Raw genomic sequence first — 18320 nt, 5'->3', positions numbered from 1 at the left:
CAGGTGGTTCTCCTCCTTATGGGATTTTACCTTTAATTAAATAAGTCTGTGAAGGTTCTCAGTCATACTTTAATTAAATAAGTTACCTCATAAACTACACTAAGGATGCAAGTAAAACTTAACATCCTAAATGTGAAATTAAAACCTAGTATCAGTTTCTGTCAATAACACTAAAGAGTATGCTCAAACTTTTTAGTGTTATTGACAGACAACAAAAACACATTAAAGAGGATAAGGCTCTGATAAGGTTAAGCGGGAGAGAATGGATGGTCTCCAGGTGTGCAAAGCTTGTAGAGATTTATCGCAACAACTTTTGTAGCTTTGATTTGCTTTAACTGCAAATCAAGGGTGGTTCAATAAAAGTACTGATTCAGGGATGGGGGGCTGCATACATCCTGTATGCATTCGACACTTTTTAGATTTGTATTTGTATAAAAATGGATTTTAATTTACGCATTCATTTCTGTTGATGTACAACATAAAATCCCAGTGAAATATACTTAAGTTTGTGTTTGTACAATATGGAAAGGTTCAAGGGTATGACTACTTTTACAAGGCACTGTGAGTGAGAAAGAGCCATGTCAATTGTTGTTTTTGTTTAGTTTGTTTTCCTTTGCAGAATCTGGAAATATTTGTAAAACTATCAATTAACACAAAGCTCTACATTAGTAGCCGTGTACTGGGCAGTGCAGAACTGTGGTTCACAAAGAATGCATTCAAGTGCACCATTTAGTGTAGGTCACCTGTAGTTTAGCTCAGCTCACAGTCAGTGTAGGTACAAGTGTGTAACAAGTAGAGATGGACCGATCCGATATTACGTATCGGTATCGGTCCGATACTGACCTAAATTACTGGATCGGATATCGGAGAAAAATAAAAAATGTAATCCGATCCATTAAATATCACGAAAGCACCTCACAAAACTTGCAACACGCCGTAACTCACCTCAGAACGTTAGCACGTCGGAGCAGTATGCATCACGTGATAGAGCGGCTGTGGCATGCGGGACCTGTAGGTGGTCTGGATAGCATTTGGAGCTTCGCTAGCAACCCGGCATTTCATCTCCGACAAAGTTATCCCCGAGAGAAGTAAAGCAAGTGTGTAAGTCCATCTCTGAATGTTTGTAAAGCATTCCCACGTTAAGCTTAACAAGCGACTGCCTCTTCTGGCTGCTACTTCAATCATGAAACTGCTTAATGATCAGCTGATCGGCTTTTCTGTCGCGAGTCCGTCTCTCTTGTTTGTTTTTGGCCCACTTTGCACCAGAAAGAGGAAACCAGCGGCTGAACAACAGCAGCACGTTTAAGCTTGATAAGCTGTTGTTAGAATGTATTTAATATTACTTTCTACACCAGGATCTTTTTCTACGTAGCTGACGGCTGGTAACTGTGCAGGGGCGGATCTAGCAAAGTTTAGCCAGGGGGGCCGATAGGGCATGAACAGGGAAAAGGGGGCACAAAGACATACTTTTCTTTCTTATTCTCATTTAAAATGTCGAGCTTTTAATAAATAATTGTGCAGTCTGCAATTTTGTTGAAGAAAGATGTTGAATCTATTTAATATTTCTTGAAAAATAATTGATTTCTGTGCATTTTTTTTTCACACTGCATCAAATTAAGGTTGATTACGTTGATTAAGCATCATGAGGTGGCGCGTGAGGGGTGGTTCCCTATTTTTTATTTATTTATTTTTGTTGTTGCTGGGAGTTGGAACCCTATTAGTTAGGTTGCTTAATATTTACGCTAAGTACTCTTTAAAATACCAGAATAGGGAGGATGGTGTAGGTTTAAGTTTATTAGATTGATCAGTATTGCTGAACTATGAAATATTTTTTTTGTATACAGGTATAACAGAATAGCTTTAGTGTAGTTGTTGTTTTAAACTTGAGTATGAACTTGCAGACTTGCAAAATGCAGCAAGATATTTAAAAAACAGTTTTGTTGATTAAAAAACACTATATCGGATTCATATCGGTATCGGCAGATATCCAAATTTATGATATCGGTATCGGTATCGGACATCAAAAAGTGGTATCGTGCCATCTCTAGTAACAAGATGCTTGATATGGATGCTTTTATTTTGCTTCTTTATTATAACTTTGGCTTTTAGAAGGCCTTTCTGACTTTTCTTTTTAAGTTTCAGTTCAGTCCTTGAACCATCGGGGGTGGTTAGGCTACTTAACACTGACCTATTAAAAAAAGCGCCAAACTCAATGGATGAACAAGTGTTGTGCCTACACAAAGAACCAATTTTAACTTGTATCTCTGAGAATGTTGTTACTAGCACCCTGATTTAAATACACATAAAACACAAAAACATATAAAATGGCATTTTCGTGCCAACAAGGTGATCCCAAAGGGTTATTAGCTGAAAACTTGGCATCTTATACTTACATCAGAAATAGGAAAGTCTCTCCAGCAAAGACAACATCCAACATTTCTAACTACATCAAGCAGTTAATCACCTCTCAAAGAGTTTATGTTACTAACAGCTCACCTCTCTGCAGCAGACGACTGCAGTCCTTTAAAATCAATACGGTCATATTTAGACTGGTCACTCTTTACGGACACACAGCTGGGTCCAGGTTCACGTCCAGCAGGTCTCTCCTTGATCCTGCTGGAGAGGAAAAGTTGTGTTTTTCATTTGCAGCCAGAGAAGCTGATGAAGAATTAGAATATCTTCATCATCCCAAAGAGAAACAGGTTTTCAGGATGAGCATGAGCAGAAGGAAACTCCAAGCTAGTGTTGGCAGTGTAAGAACAGAGCGCCACCCAGAGGTAAACACAGTCATTTACACTGTGCAGGACTATTGATGAATGTACATGTTGGATACGTTTTATAGAATAAATAAATTCCTCGCTCAGTGACTTCCTTTGAGTGGAGATAATTGATCTGCATTTCAGGAGTGGGACACATCTCATAGACTCCCCCTCTGGTCCTCAGTCTATATATACAAATCCTGCCTCAATCTGGCTCTACGATTTGGTGGGACTGGCCTTTGACAGTAGAGCTCATCAGCCTTTCCCAAGAAACTATTTAAACTATTTAAACCCTATCACTAACGGTTTAACCCTTTAAGACCTACCATAGAACCAAGTCCGCCAGAGGTTATATTATATTTTTACATGCTGTGGAGCCATTTTTGGGAGCATTTCAAGTTGCTATACATCAATACAACCATTATAGCCCAGATTTTAATAATATGTCTGCATTAAGTGCATAGTAATTACATAAATTGCAAAAAAGTGCAATAAACTACAAAAAAATTGAAAATCGTTTTTGCTTTTTTAACATATATTTGTAGTTAGAGAAATTTAAGAGGCTTATCCCTCAAAACTGTAAATACAAAAAAGTTGCACAAAATAGTTTCCCACCACAGGAAATTTATTTTGAGTGTCTTCATAATTTTATTTTTGAAATACACCAATTTTTATACACTGCAGGAAAAACGAAAATAAATATTATACTGCAAATTTGCAAAAAAGCAGCATATGCATCAAAATAAACTATTTCCAGCAGTGCAATATGAGTCCTAAGCATCCCAGAAACGACACAGAAAGTCATAAAGTCAAAGATAACTTTTAAAAACAGAAGTATAAGCGCATGAGGCCCTGATAGTAAAAAAGACTACATTTCCGCGAAAATGACGTCACTTCCGGTTTTGGGCAGGTAATGGCGGACATGCAAAAGTTCGCGCTGATGTCTATTCCAACGTAGGAAGTGTTATGAACAGCTGATCGGATCGGCAAAGCGTGTTTCTGGAATATCATGTTTTTGTTGCTGCAAGCGCTTTTTATGCAGTTTTTGCAAAGCTTTATGTGGAAGGAAACTGTGACCGAGGACAAGCTGATGGCATAAGATGTAAGTACAACTCCTCTGGTTTCATATGCAAAAAAAATTTTTGCGCTAGCTTACGTGGTTGCAGTGCTACTGGGATTTAAGAGTAGTTACGCAAAACAGAGCGTGCCCGCTCCGATCGGCTCTAAAGGGTTAACTGAAATTAAACAGTTTGATGAGTAGCAGCTATTTCAGGGATTTCTTAAAAACAGTAATGGCTTTATTCCATGTAAGAAATAACTCATCTCACAATTAAAGTCGTAGTCGTTTTCTTAACATTCTGTTAATCTAAATGTTACATTTTGAGTGGGAAAAACATTTTGTCCTTCTAACAAGTAACTAATTCTTGGATGAATAATGAAATCTTATTCCTGCTTAAAACCACTCCCACTTTTTTTTCTTTTTGTTTAACAACCAAACACCATCAAGCAGTTAAATCAGCTCCCAAAGAGTTCATGTTATTAACATCTCACCTCTCTGCAGCAGACAGAGGCTGGACTTTAAAACCAACTACTGCCTTCATAGACTGGTCACTCTTTACAGACACAGAGCTGGGTCCAGGTTCATGTTTGCGTTTAGTTCCTCGTTTCTTCCTGTGAATAATGATGGAGCAGTGATGTGAGTGCTGAGCTGTGACATGGAGAAGAGTCATGGACAGTTAGAGATGGTCATCTCACCTCTGAGCTTTGGTCTGGCTCTCATGTTCCCCACACAGAGTGCTTTTAGAGGGAGGGGCTCCCTCCTCTCTGTCCTCACACTGATCCATGCTGCTCAATTCACACACACTTTCTACCTGCAGAGGAAACACAAATCATTCATGTGCACATCAACTGAAATCCTCATTTTCTTCAAATATCAGCAACTTTATTTCTTTGTCAGCTTAATTTGTAATTTGTATTTCGGAGCATTTTCCCCAATTTTTCCTGTTTCAAACCGAAATACTGAGAGTTAAATAACATCTATAAAATCTACAGTTTGACTGAAGTGAATTTCTTTCTTTTTTTAACAGATAGAAATTGATGCTGCATATTATTGTATAAATACTTTATTGTGCATCAACATCATCGCTATTATTTTAATACAAATAGTATTTTCAAAGTACTTGGTCATCAAAACAAGCTGAAAAATTCGTTTTTGCATGTTGCAGTTTAACATCTGACTTATTTTAATTCAGTTGTTTGTGATATGTAGCCATTTGTAAATGGTTTAAGGATTAGAGGCTGAACATAAGTTTTCTTCAGTCTCATGCCGTGAATATTACATAAGAAATGCAACACCTAATGCACCAGCCACCTTTCCTTGTGAAAACCCTTTGTTGGAGCACAGACTTTGTGATGCAAGCTCAATCAGTGCTACATCTGATTTAAATATTACTTCATAAAGTCCCACGTAAACCCACACCGAAACATTCAGCCAAGCAATGTGGTTTATCATATAACATTTCACAAAACAAACTGTTTTAAAACCAGCGTTATCCAGTCAGTTTTATTACCAACATGCAACAAGTGCAGCAACAACCGTGTTTTCTGACACGAGTTTCTGTTTAGATGAAGTTAGTTTGTGACGCAGTATTTTAAATCAGGCCTACATGTTTAATCTATATCTAAGCTACATCTATAATAACATCAATAATAACAATAATAATAATATCTCCTGCTTTCTCCTTAACACAAGTGGATCTCTGAGTCTCTCGAGCGGCTGTTGTTGTGTCAGTGAGGGGAGAGCAGCAGCTCCACTCCGCCTCCTCCACAGACTGATGGAGGCAGGAAAAGCTGCCTTTAGTCATCAGGAAGTGGATCCACAGTAATCCACAGAATTCAACTGCTCACCGTCAACTAACTCTGCTGCTGCTCTCAGTCCTGGACTCTGATCACACACTAACAGGAAATTGGATTTGAGATGACTCGTGTTTTAGTTCAATATATTGCTGTTATTTGAGTATTATATTGTTCCCTGCTACTTCTGAGTTTTGTTCTCCATGCTCTTATGGTCTTGGTTCCCTTTTGTGTCTTGTTTGACCTCATCTTATCTTTGTGTCTTGTTGTCAGTCTCCTGTGGACGTCAGCCTTTCCTCCATGTGTTCTTACCTACCTACAAGGTTTGTCTGCCTCTATAGTTCATCTTGTTTCCTCAGTCAGTCATGTCTCTATGTTTGTTTACCTTTCTATCAATGTCAAGTTCATATATCTTATTCCTGGCCTCTGTGTGTTACTCACTTCCTCATTTGACAATTCCTTGTTCTGCTGTATTCCCCAAGTGTGCCAAGTCCCCCCCCTTTGATTTTGGGTTTACTTTCATCTGTGAGTCCTGCATCCTGGGTCCACTCTCTGCCTGCCACACATCCACAATCCACGACAGAGGGTTTCTGCCTTGGCGTGTGTTTTTCTACCTCCAAACACCCTTTGGGGGTGTTTGTGTTTTTTGTTTTGTTTTGTCCCACAAAGCATTTGGAAAATTGTTTATAAAATAACACAAGCACAGACATGTTAAATAAAAATTTGTAACTTCCCACGTATTGAATAAATGTTGACTTATTTTCAGCAGATTTGATTTGAAGTTTACTAGGAACCTTTCTTCCTCCTGTGAGCCTGATTGTCTTCATCTGAGCCCTCCATGATTGCTCAGCTTTTCACTGGCCACTCCCTTAGCCTGCTGGCTCTTCACCAGCCTTAGAGGTCCAACTCTCCAGCTCCCCAGTGTGCTCCTCAACAGCTTAGTTTTTGGTGGAGATGTGGACTGAGAATATAGAGCCTGCCACCACTGGGCCCCAAGCTATCTCTTCCAGGTGAAAGTGGGGCTCGTGTTGTCGGTTTTACACACTGCAGCTAGAGCCTGTGTCTGGGCCTGCATAACGTTTTGTCTTTTGGTTGGGTCCCAGAAACCTCTTCTTGTGTTCCTGAGCCAGCTGACTCACAGACTGCCAGTTGTAGACCTGTGCTTGCTTTCCAAGATACTGTTGCTCTGCCCAGGGTCCCCTAAGAGACTATCAGCCACTGGGTGTCTCCACCGAGACTGAGGACCCTGCTCTTACGGTGAGATTGTGTATATTGCTGAACAGCCCCACACACAAGCTTTCTGCCCTCTCAGACTCACTTCCATCACCCTCCAGATGGTTTCAGTTGCCTGCATCACCAGAAGTGTTCCACCACTGCTGTCTTGACTGGCCACCTCCTCAGTAAACGGGGCACTCCAATACTGGCCTTTGGTCCCCTGAACAGGTCTGCCGCTGGCTCCCTCCTCTTTCTCCCAGGGAGTCCCATCTCCTCAGCCAGTGCTGTTCCCATACCAAGTCCCCTGAATTGCTTCACTCTGTTGCTGGCCTCTCTCTCCTGGTCTTGCACCATTGTTGGACACTCCCCCAGAACTGTCTCTTCATTTGTGGACTCTTGTCCTCCCTATTGTTTTCCTATTATTCTTTTTTCTGATTGACCTGTTTGTTCAGCTGCTTGCTGATACTGAGAAGGTTTCTGTTTCTCTGTGTTCGATGAGCTCTGACTTCTGTGTATCTAGCAAATACTTTGCCTCTCGCCCTATTGTAGCATGGATAGATGGATGAAAATACTGTAATTAGTCCTGTATGTAATAAGATGGAGCTGAGCTTTGTCACATTTTCACAATTCAACATCTTCCCATCCTCAGTAGTGTGTACTGCTGACTGAAATTCACGTATCTACAAACAAGTATGAAACTCCAAGCTTACTGTACCTCTTACTGAAAAACAGAGCTACTATCAGGAGTCAGAGCTCAAGCTTAATGACAAAAGAGACAGGGAGGAGAGGAGGCAGATTTTCACAGTAAGAGGAAGTAAAAAGACAAAAAGGAAAATAGAAGCATTCCTTTTTAAAGCAAGAGTCAAGTTCATTGAACAACATGTGAACAATGAACGTGATAAACAGAAGTCATCTTTACTGCAGCTCATGATTCAGAAACAACAAACACTCCATCAAACACAGAGTAAAAGTGTCTCCAACGGAAGCAGAAAAAATGTCCCTTTAATGAAAACAAATCACATGAACGAGGAGCTTCACTCACAGCTTTTCCTTCATCTTAATGCAGCTTTTTACTGTCTGTGTACAAACTGATCTTAGAGTCTTACTTCAAACTGGAATTAACTGCAGCTTCTTGTCTTTGCATATCTGTGCGCGCGCAGGCCACACCTTCATGTCTTCACTCAAAATATGCTGTCTGACTGCTCAGACGGAGTTTAAGGCGAAGGAAAGTTTACATGCTGACTTGTAAAGACATAAAACCTTTGTCTATTTCTGTCACAGCCCAGCTCCAAAGTCTGTGACAAAGGAGGTAGAGCACACAGTCTGTAGATGATGCTCACAGTTTTAATGAAGCCAAGAAACCACAAAGTAGTGTGTGTCTGTCAGCAAATCACTGTGCAGAGTCTGAATGAGTGTATGAATGGGACTAAACACCAACGCCAACAAGGAGCTGATTCAGCCAGGCAGAGGTAGTGGGAGTGAAAGGATGCCTGTGCTGGTACAATACTGATATTTTATTTTGAAAAGACTAGCAGGAAACAGAAATACACTGCTGTGTGTTTGACTTTAATGGAGAGACGACAGTTTTCTTCCGAATAAAAAAAGTAAAGAAATCAATGAAACATCAGCTGTTCATCAAATTGTCTGATTCAATCAATAATCTATAATCATGTGGATTTGTCTTCAAACACAAGAGTGATCAAAGTTTGTCCTGAAATAAGAGCTGAACATCAGGTCCAAACATCACAGAGACAAACAGTCAAACTGTTAAAGGAGGAAACAACGCAAACTTACAGTTTCTTCAAACACGCACACCAACAACAAGCTCCACACCTGGACACTAAACACGGACACACAGGTGGGCGGCTTCCTGGAAGGAGGCGGGACTCCACCTGAAGCAGGACAGGTGGGAGGAGGAGATTTTTAGATTAGATTAATTTCTGAATTAATCTAGGAGTGTTGATCCTGAATACAGCACACAGAGGGACTTTCGCCTCTTCAGTTTTCTGCATGACTTCAGTCTCTTTTATTTTCAAATAAACTTTACTGATACCATGAACAGTACAACAGGCTACATAAAGATGATTGAGATCTGGAATTTAGAGGATTTAGAAAAAAAGGTTCTCAGAGCTGCTGTAGAAACACTGATCAAAGTCTTTTTAAGTCAAACTCCTTATTTTAAACTGCTATTAACTACATGTACTCACACGGGAAACTACTGGGTGATATTAACATTGAAATGCAGCTTAGAGCTTAGAACATTTGACCAATACCACACAGTTTTTAATAGTTCAGCTATTTAGCCAAACTATATTTATGTTACAGTTTTACAGTGACCATGAGCTTAAAGTGCATTTTCTCAGCTTTTTTTAAATTCAAACAGCCCAGTTGTGCAGAAATATTAGATCATAGCAGCACTGTTACATACAATGAAACCTCCAGAATTGTAAAAATACAGAGATATACATGTTTGTCCATACTGTCAGCATTATCACGCAGTGGATAAAGAACGTTCAGCACAACTGGATCCAACCATCTGAGTCACTCCGCCATTCAAACAGAGCTTGCATTCGTATTTTTTAACATTCATTAGAAACAATGGATCTATTCTGAATTAAGTAATTGCAAGATCATAAGAGGTGAAAAAACAAAATATAATCCCCAAATCAATTGTTTGCTGCATTTCTTTCATTTTTACAGTAACTGTTGTTCTGTTTCAACAAAAATATATCTGTCCTATGAAAAAAGGACAGAACTCAATTCAGTTTAATTCCCCAAATTTTAATAAAGAAAAACTTACAAAAAATCTACATGTTAACAAATGTTATTTTACACTGAAATACACAGACTGAATAACATCTGTAATTTGGCCCAAATTATGTCTAATTTGTACAGATATAAGTGTCTTTTATTGGTGAGTCTTACTATTCAAATAGATGCCATAACATTATTCTACAAGTCAATGCTTTTACATCCCTACAATGTCATTTTTAAAAGTAAAAATATTTTCTAAATATAATTCCCCTTAAGAAAAAATGCAAAACTTTATTGTGACGTCTATTAAAATTAAAATTGATTACTGATGTGCATATCATTTCTAAATAGTTTGAGTGATTAACCTGCATCGGGACCTATGAACTTCTAACCCCTGCGAGTCAATCTTACAGTTCGAGCAGAAGCTGAGACTGAAAAAAATCGCACAGTGTCTGCCCAGCTTTAGACGAAACAAAAGTTGCTATATTTGACTTAATGTGTTTGGAGTGCTCACACTGTGCGTCCATAACATGAAGGTTATAACAGAAAATCTGTCGCTCGCTCTCTCTGTCTTTCACTCACACAGACACGCCACCACCATCAACTTTGCTAAATTACTAATGAAAAACATTGATCAGCTGTGATTGAGCAGCGATGTAAATCCAATTATTTTCACGGTTGTTGTGGTGATAATTTTGTGAGGCCACATCGAAAAGGCTCGGATGAGCCATAGTCCTACAAGTTGTGCCTCCATCGCTTGTGTCCAGATCACACTTTTCACTTTCATTTCTGTTTTTGCGCGTGCGCAGTGTGAGATGCTGCGGTGACACGCTCATGACAGCCGACAGGATTTCAAACAGGTTTAATTTTTTATGACCAAGCGATTGATGATCGGGAGGTGGTCGTGAGGTGTTAATCGCTTCTCGCTACCCCACGTATACTACACGATGCACGACGCACGATGAAGGCGAAACTCGGGCCGATCACCAAAACGGTCGCACGACTGAAAAATCGGCTCAAAATGAGTCAAAAATCGCCCAGTGTCTGCCCAGCATAATCCAGTCAGTCACACTTGAAATGCAAACCCTGCTCCACGGTCCTGTCTCTGCTTTGGAGTGAATAGGCTGCTGGAACAGAGCCAACAGTTTATGACGCAGTAGTTTTAAGCCAGTGAGTGAGTAAGGTCAGTGATCTAAATATAAGCTATAACGATATAAAATAATAATAATAATAAGTTGACTATCTCCCGCTGTCTCTGTGAATATAAAAAGCGGAGCTCAGACTCTCTCCATTAGCTGTTGCTCGTTTGGTGTGTCCCTGTTAGCCAGGAAAACGTTACACGCTGAGTTTAATGGAGAGAACAGAAATAAAAACACAGTTTGTTGTGTGAAGAAACCAAACGTGAGCTGAACAAACAGTAAAGTTCCTAAAGACAAACTGTTAAAGGAGGAAACAAAGCAAACTTACAGTTTCTTCAAACACACACACCAACAACAAGCTCCACGAATTTCAGGAAAGACGAATCTTGGAAAGAAGGAGAAACACCCAAAGAGGCGTTTGAGGACACTCAGGTCCATCGAAACCCTATATGCTGCGTTCAGGTGAACCTCGGAAACTCCCAAATCTCTGACAGGTTGTGATTTTTTTCTGTTGGTTTTCCTGTTTGAAACACAAACATCTGTCATCACTTTGTTGTTCTTTTTCTTTCCTGCAGCGGTTGAATATTTCAGCAGTAAACTGACGTTTCTTCAAGCTCATTTCAACATGTTGAAGTCATGAATGAAAGTGCAGTTTAAGGAGGGTCATGTGACATGTTCAGTATTGTCACACATGTCTAGATTGTCCCTGATATCATAACTGCTCAAACACTGATGATTATATTTGAAGCATTATTACTGATGGCAGCAAAGTTTGAATGGAGCTCTCTGTCTGTGCTGATTTGTCGCCCTCTGGAGGTGAAAATACAAACTGCATGATGTCACTGTAACCACCACAGTGACAGGAAGTGTTTTTAAATGACTGAAACACTGAAATGATGCTAACGGCTGTCGTTGGGCTCACTGATAGCAATGCTGATGCGTTCATGTCAAACACTGGCTCAGGTCAGACTCCATCCTTCTCCAGCGTGAAGCTGCCCTCAGACCCACAGCAGTTCTGACTTTTGACCTCCTAACCCTAACGATTTTAGTCTCTTTGCCTCTTTAATGCAAATCCATCTAAACTGTAGCAGAGCAAAAGACGCTGTAAGCTGTTCTATGACTGATGTTCATACCAGAGTTTCTGTTTCCAGCTCATACGTGTTAAACGCTGCTGCTGTGCTACATTTGTCATTTCCTGCTTTCACTGCCATCCATGTCAAAGCGCTGAAGTCATCACTTTAATGCAGTAAAAAGGAGCTGTAAGTCTGACATTTATTTACTGTCATCACAAACACACACAGCTGGATTAGCACCCAGACAAAGGTCTGAAAAGCTGAAAATCAGCAGCCTCTTTGCTGTCTTCACTGCTGATTCAGCCTTCCCGTTACTCTGGGGGTAACCTGGTGAAGATGTTTTGTGCTGGAAATCCCACAGTCGACTAAATCTCAGAAACTCACCGGACGTATACTGTGGTCCATTATCTGAAACAACAATGTCCGGGATGCCCTGTCTGGCAAAGTGAGCCTTCAACTTTCTAATCACTGTGGTGGACTTAGTGTCCGGGAGATAGTCAATTTCCCAGAAGTTTGAATAGTAGTCCACTGTGATAAGGTAGTCCTTGTTGTCAAACATGAACAGGTCTGAGCCCACCTTAGCCCATGGTCTAGTCGGGATCTCAGGTGAGACCAAAGTCTCTTTCTGCTGTCTGTAGTCAACTGACCTGCAGATGTCACACTTAGTCATATAAGTCTTAATTGCCATCACCAGTGTGTGAATGTGTGTGTGAATGGGTGGATGACAGGTTGTGTAAAGCGCTTTGGGGTCCTTAGGGACTAGAAAAGCGCTATACAAATACAGGCCATTTACCATTTACCATAATTTGTTCGTTCATGCCTGGCCAATACACACACTCTCTGGCTCTCCTTAGACAACCTTCTACACCTAGGTGTGTCGAGTGTAGTCTAGTTATGATCTCCTGTCTCATGGTAGTCGGGACAACAACACGTTCACCTCTAAACACAAGTCCATCCTGACTACTCAGTTCATCCTGGAATGAGAAGTATGGTCTGATGTCACCGTCAGTGTCTCTTTTGTCTGTCGGCCAACCTCTGTGAATTGTATCTATGAGGATCTGTAGTGCTTTGTCCTCTTGTGTAGCAGTCCTTATGCTGTTTAGTCTGTCAGGTGAGATGGGTCTCCTCCTCTATGGAGCCCTGTGGTGAGCACTCTGGAAGATATGCCCTGCTCAACGTGTCTGCTAATAACATGTCTTTGCCTGGCACATACACCACATCTATGTCATATTTGTGAATGCGCATAAGCATCCTTTGCAACCGTTTGGGTGCACTCAACAGCGGTTTTCTTACAATGGTCTCTAAGGGTTTGTGATCACTGTGTACCACCACTTTACGACCATATGTGTACTGATGAAACTTCTCCATACTGAAAACTACAGCCAAAAGCTCCTTTTCGATCTGGGCATAACCTTGCTCTGTACGTGTAAGTGCTCTACTCACAAAAGCCACAGGCTTACCCGTCTGCATGAGTGCTGCACCTAACCCTTTGTCAGAAGCGTCACATTGTACTGTCAGCTCTTCCTCTGGGCAGTAGTATTTCAGGACTGGAGCCTCTGCTATAGTCTCTTTCAGTCTCTGGAATGCGTCTTCATGTCGAGTTGTCCAGTTCCACTCACTGTCTTTCTGTGCCAGCTGTCTCAGTATGTCACAGTTGTCAGACAGATGTGGGCAAAACTTTGCTAAGTAGTTCACCATACCTAACAGTCTCTGTACTGCCTTCACGTCTGTAGGTCTGGGCATTTGTTCTATAGAGCTAACCTTCTCTGGGTCTACTTTCAGACTGTTGCATGTCAGCTGATGTCCAATGTACGTAGTCTGCTTCTATTTAAGTTTAAATTTGTCTGCGTTTAACTTAATGTTTTTTCTGCCTGCAACGAGTCAAAAACTGTCTCAGCTTCTCGTCATGGTCACGTACTGCTCCAGCATCTGTGTCCCCCTGACCCGTGATCAGCACACCATCTGCAACGATGTAGATCCCTGCCAGACCATCCAAAGCTTGTGTGAGCTTCCTCTGGAACACTTCCGGAGCTGGACTTATCCCCATTGGCATCCTCAGCCATCTGTAGCGTCCAAACGGAGTCTAAAATGTTGTCAGGTAGCTCGACTCCTCCTCCAGTTTCACGTGCCAGAATCCACTCTTCACGTCGCAGACAGAGAACACTTTAGCCTTTGACAGATCTGGCAAAATGTCCTCAATGGTGGGCAATGGGAAGTGGCTCCGTTGTAGGGCTTTGTTTAAGGGTTTTGGATCTATGCACACCCTTAAGTCCCCACTCTGCTTTTGGACCACAACCATCCCACTGATCCAGTCTGTGCTGCATTCTACTGGTGTAATGATCCCTCTGCGCTGAAGATCTTGAAGCTCCTTTTTTAACGGCTTTATCATTGCAATAAAAAGCTGAACAGAGTCCAGAGTGTGGGGAACCAATGAGAGCAAATACAGAGAGAAGTGAGAGCAGAGCAGCCAATCAGACGGGTTCAGGGCTGAGGAGGCGGAGCTGCAGACTAAGGAAGAGCAGAGTGGACTCTACATGAGAGACTGCAGATGATAAACGTTGACAATAATTCATTGATGAACATGTGTTTATGTGAGGTCAGATTATAAATGTCCTCAGTCAGCTGTTCAGTCTGTGTTTAGATCTTATGTTAGCGCAAACATTATTGTATGTTACCCACAATTCATGTGAAACTTTCACAGTGGAATCACTCACATCCATGTGTTAGCTGTTGTACTGCTGGACCATTTCTAATGTGCATTTAACTGTATGATCTCTAATCAGTGATCCAGTTCATTGATTTAACTCATCAAAACCCCCAAAATGGACTTGAAATACTCGATTTGTGACATTTGAAGTCAAATGTGAAGAAATGAACATCATAGTTTCTTCAAGAAATGATTTCTCTGTCATTGCTGCTGCTGCTACATACATACAAATATCAAAGTTGAGTTTGGTAATTGTTCTGTAGTGATTCTATGATATTTCAAAATCATATTCAGTAAGTATCCCATGAGTCCATCTTCAGTCTGATTTACCCAGGCTGGCACTTGGAGTACACTGGCATGTGGCCCCTTGTGCCAGCATTAGTGCTTTCCTCCTTTCTGCTGTTCACAAATCACCAATCACACTTTGACTATTACCATTAAAACAACAGTAAGTAAATGTAGCAACAGAGCTACGATACTTTAAATGTTGTCCAAGTTTCATGATTCATGTGAGGATGTTGCATAAGAAAAGCATGATGTATAAAGCATAAGTGTTTCTGACCAGTTGCTGATGTTCCTTCATTTTTCCCTGATGAAATCTATCAAATACTGTCCAACAGACTGATGGCACAGCAGTGCAGAGGCTGCTGAACCTGCCTCTGAAGCCTCTGGTTTAAAATAGTTAAAAGAAATAATCCAGCTATACTTGTCAGTATTTCAACTGCTGCACAGCAAATAACTTTATTATAAAAGAAAGCAATTCTGTCTGATATTGGGCCGCCGTTGTGTTGCTTTGAACGTGTATTTTTTTGGGGTGACAAAAATGTTGTTTATTTCTTTAATAAATAATTTTGACCAGTAAACTCTCCTTGTTTAAACATGCACCATGGTGTGGTCTTTCTTTGCTTGTGACTTCTTGATGTTGGTAAATACAATAATTGAAAAATACCACGTTACATATATATACATATAATAATGTACAACACATTATGGAGTATGCTTCTGCTGTGAGGTCCCGCCTCCATGTACTTATGCAGTTAATTGCTAGACGGGTATTTTTATAAATAATATTACATCAGGGAAATTTTCCTATACATATTTTTGACCTGGGGGTAGAATTGATTGTTAAATGGAAAGGGAAAATGCTTATGAACTTGCAAGTTAAAAACATGATGCATTTAAGGTAACCCTTTTTCATTTTTATTTAAGAAGAGAATTTGTTCCACTGTGCGATGGCTGAACCTGTTCCTTTTCGTGGACATCATTTCTCCTGCCTCAAACAAAATCCCTCACATGGCCCAGAGGAGGCTGAAGTGCAGAGAAACTGGTAGAGATGCAGTTATACAGTCTACCTGGGCCCCACAAACTATCAGCTAAAGAGAATAAATAAATTCAATTGCTGCACATTTTGCAGACTAACATTTTAAGATTATTTAAAACATAAAATATATATTTTTATAACATTAAATTTAAAGAGTCAAATAGAAGTCTTTCTAAAGTTATTTAATGATATTTATATTGTGAAAAGCAGATTTTTGACATTTTATCTTTTTCCCGTTTTCAGATATAATAAACACGCACAAAACAAAAGCAAACTGCCAGAACACAAAGCTGGAAAACCCACCGGATTGACCAAAATCAACTCAGAATACTCCCACACAACAGAACCTCCTCTATTCCTTGCTGGCTCCAAATCTCTCAGTGGAATGATCAGTGGTTCGCTATCTGTCACCATCAAAACGCTCCACAAATCCCGCGAATGATTCGCTTCCTTATAAACCATGGAATCAGACACCGAAGCAGTTAGGTTCTAAATTAAGCTTCAAACCTGCTCCTGTTTACCTCTGACAACAAGAACATTTAGCCAACAGTTTATTAACTTTGGTAAATTATGAACAGGCATCAGCGCGGTCACCTATACTGTTCTTTAGTGCTGCAGCAGGAGGAATCTGTTCAGTTAATCTGAAATCTCTTCCTCTCTCTCTAAAACAAACGTCAGCAGACTGAGTCAAAGACAGATAATTTAAACACCAGATATTCACCGGCGTCACTTCTTGATCCAGGAATAAAAGAGGACGTTGAACTTACTCAGCTTCTTCCCATGAACGTCTTCACTCTGCAGCTCTCTGCTGTCTGGACCAGGTCTGTGTAGAAACAGAGAAAATCCTCTGCTTCTCCTCCGTCATCAGTCCTCTGTGTCTGCAGGCTGTGTCACACTAAACGCTTCACACCAGCAAAGAGTCTGAAGCTCACAGGTCAAAGGTCAGCTGCTGCACCTTGTGTGATATTAATTTGATCAATAATTAACCTGCAGCAGGTTTCTGCTCCAACACTCTGAACAACCCTGAGAATAAATCAGATGATGTGGGTGTGTCTGCAAGCTTCAATAGTATTAAACACCTCACACCAGCAATGAGTCTGAAGCTCGCAGGTTAAAGGTCAAAGGTCAGCTGCCACACTGTATATAACATTTCAACAGTATACAGCCTGACTGTGGGCATCTCTGCAACCATAAACAGTTTAAACATTAAACACGGAGCTATAAAAGAGTCTTAAGCTGCAGCTCACAGGTTAAAGCTCAGCTGCTGCACCCAGTTATGAGTTTAAATAAATCATTAATCATGATCTTTTCCCTCTCGGCACATTCACTTGGCCTTGGGGTGTTTTGACTGAGCTACACTGTATGTTTCAAATGTTGTAAATAAACTGGGAGTGATTTGGTTGTATTATTTGTTTGGTTTTTGGTTCTATATTTCCACGTAGATGAATCAAAAGACATTATTCTTACCTTTTCAAACTGTGACACCACGCCTATGCTTTTCTGCCTCTTCACAGATTAACAACATGCGCAGTTCATCTTTAATAGATACTGGATCTAATCAGTGAGCAGATATTTTATCACCTTATTTATAACTATACTAGAAAAAAATACAACTGTGTTGGTGATTCATGCAAACTTGCATATCAGCCTCTTAAGGTTTTGTTGTATTGAGAACAAAGAGGTTGTGTCAGGGCTGAAAACCCCGACTTGTTCTCCTTTGCAGGTCATCAAATGCACCACAGAAGTTTGTATTTGCACAAGTCTGTATATGTTTGATGGCTTTATTATTCTCTGTTCAAAGACAGTAAATGTGGAAAATGTCTCATGTAGTATCAGCTTCATTTAAAATGACTGCAAACATTTAGCGAACATGTGCTGCTGTTTGTCTTACATTTCAACACTGAATGAACCCTGAAAACGTGATGGCAGCTGGCAGATTGGAGTTCATATGAAATATAGGCTGTATGAAGACTGGAAAATATAGATGATACAAATATGCAGCCAGACATTTGTGGACATGAGCCATGAGAAATGTCTGTCAGTCAGCTGATAACTCCATCTACTGTGGCTACATATACTGGGCTGGTAGCTCCATAGTGTTGGAAAGAAACGATTAAATGTGCAAAGTTTAAAATCATCGTCTCTTCTAACACAGGAGCCATGTTGAGTTTAGATCACAGCCGACCACCGGCAGTCTGAAATGGAAAGAAGCCCACTGACAGCGAGCAGGTCTAAACAGGAACGCACCCATTTGTATGCGTTTGCAATGATGTGGCTGCAGCTGACACAGGATTGGTTCAAACTAATACAATATAATTGTACAATATAATTATCATGTTCGTACAATATAATATTTATATTGTACGAACGTGATGATTATGTATATTGTAATAACGTGATATTATGTTGTTCAAACGTTAAAAGTATATTGTACAAACAGGAAAAGTATCTTGTTAGAACAATAAACCTTTCACGTTATAACGTGATACACTTGTATTT

At 40.3% G+C, this 18320-nt stretch overlaps 1 protein-coding gene across 10 annotated transcripts in view; it reads right to left on the bottom strand.

Annotated features, from left to right (window-relative positions):
• LOC146634784 (neoverrucotoxin subunit beta-like) overlaps positions 1-11106 on the bottom strand; it is a 368566-nt gene extending 357460 nt beyond the window's left edge. For 6 of the 10 annotated variants that reach the window (XM_085378323.1, XM_085378365.1, XM_085378357.1 and 3 more), the window contains exons 1-5: positions 11049-11106; positions 8622-8719; positions 4515-4630; positions 4311-4430; positions 2497-2616 (exon numbers count right to left, since the gene is read on the bottom strand). In XM_085378323.1, the coding sequence (XP_085234449.1) occupies positions 2497-2616; positions 4311-4430; positions 4515-4603 (329 nt within the window). In that variant the 5' untranslated portion in view covers positions 4604-4630; positions 8622-8719; positions 11049-11106. Of the gene's footprint in view, positions 1-2496; positions 2617-4310; positions 4431-4514; positions 4631-8611; positions 8720-11048 lie in introns of all 10 variants that reach the window. The other 4 variants (XM_085378331.1, XM_085378348.1, XM_085378340.1 and 1 more) reach the window with 4 other exon arrangements.
• Positions 11107-18320: the final 7214 nt, after the last annotated feature.

The sequence above is a fragment of the Diplotaxodon limnothrissa genome, linkage group LG3, assembly GCF_057381915.1.
Source record: "Diplotaxodon limnothrissa isolate DT_005_m linkage group LG3, D_limnothrissa_male_GT1.1, whole genome shotgun sequence".
Lineage (NCBI taxonomy): Eukaryota > Metazoa > Chordata > Actinopteri > Cichliformes > Cichlidae > Diplotaxodon > Diplotaxodon limnothrissa.
This window is presented reverse-complemented; position numbering and strand designations above follow the sequence as displayed.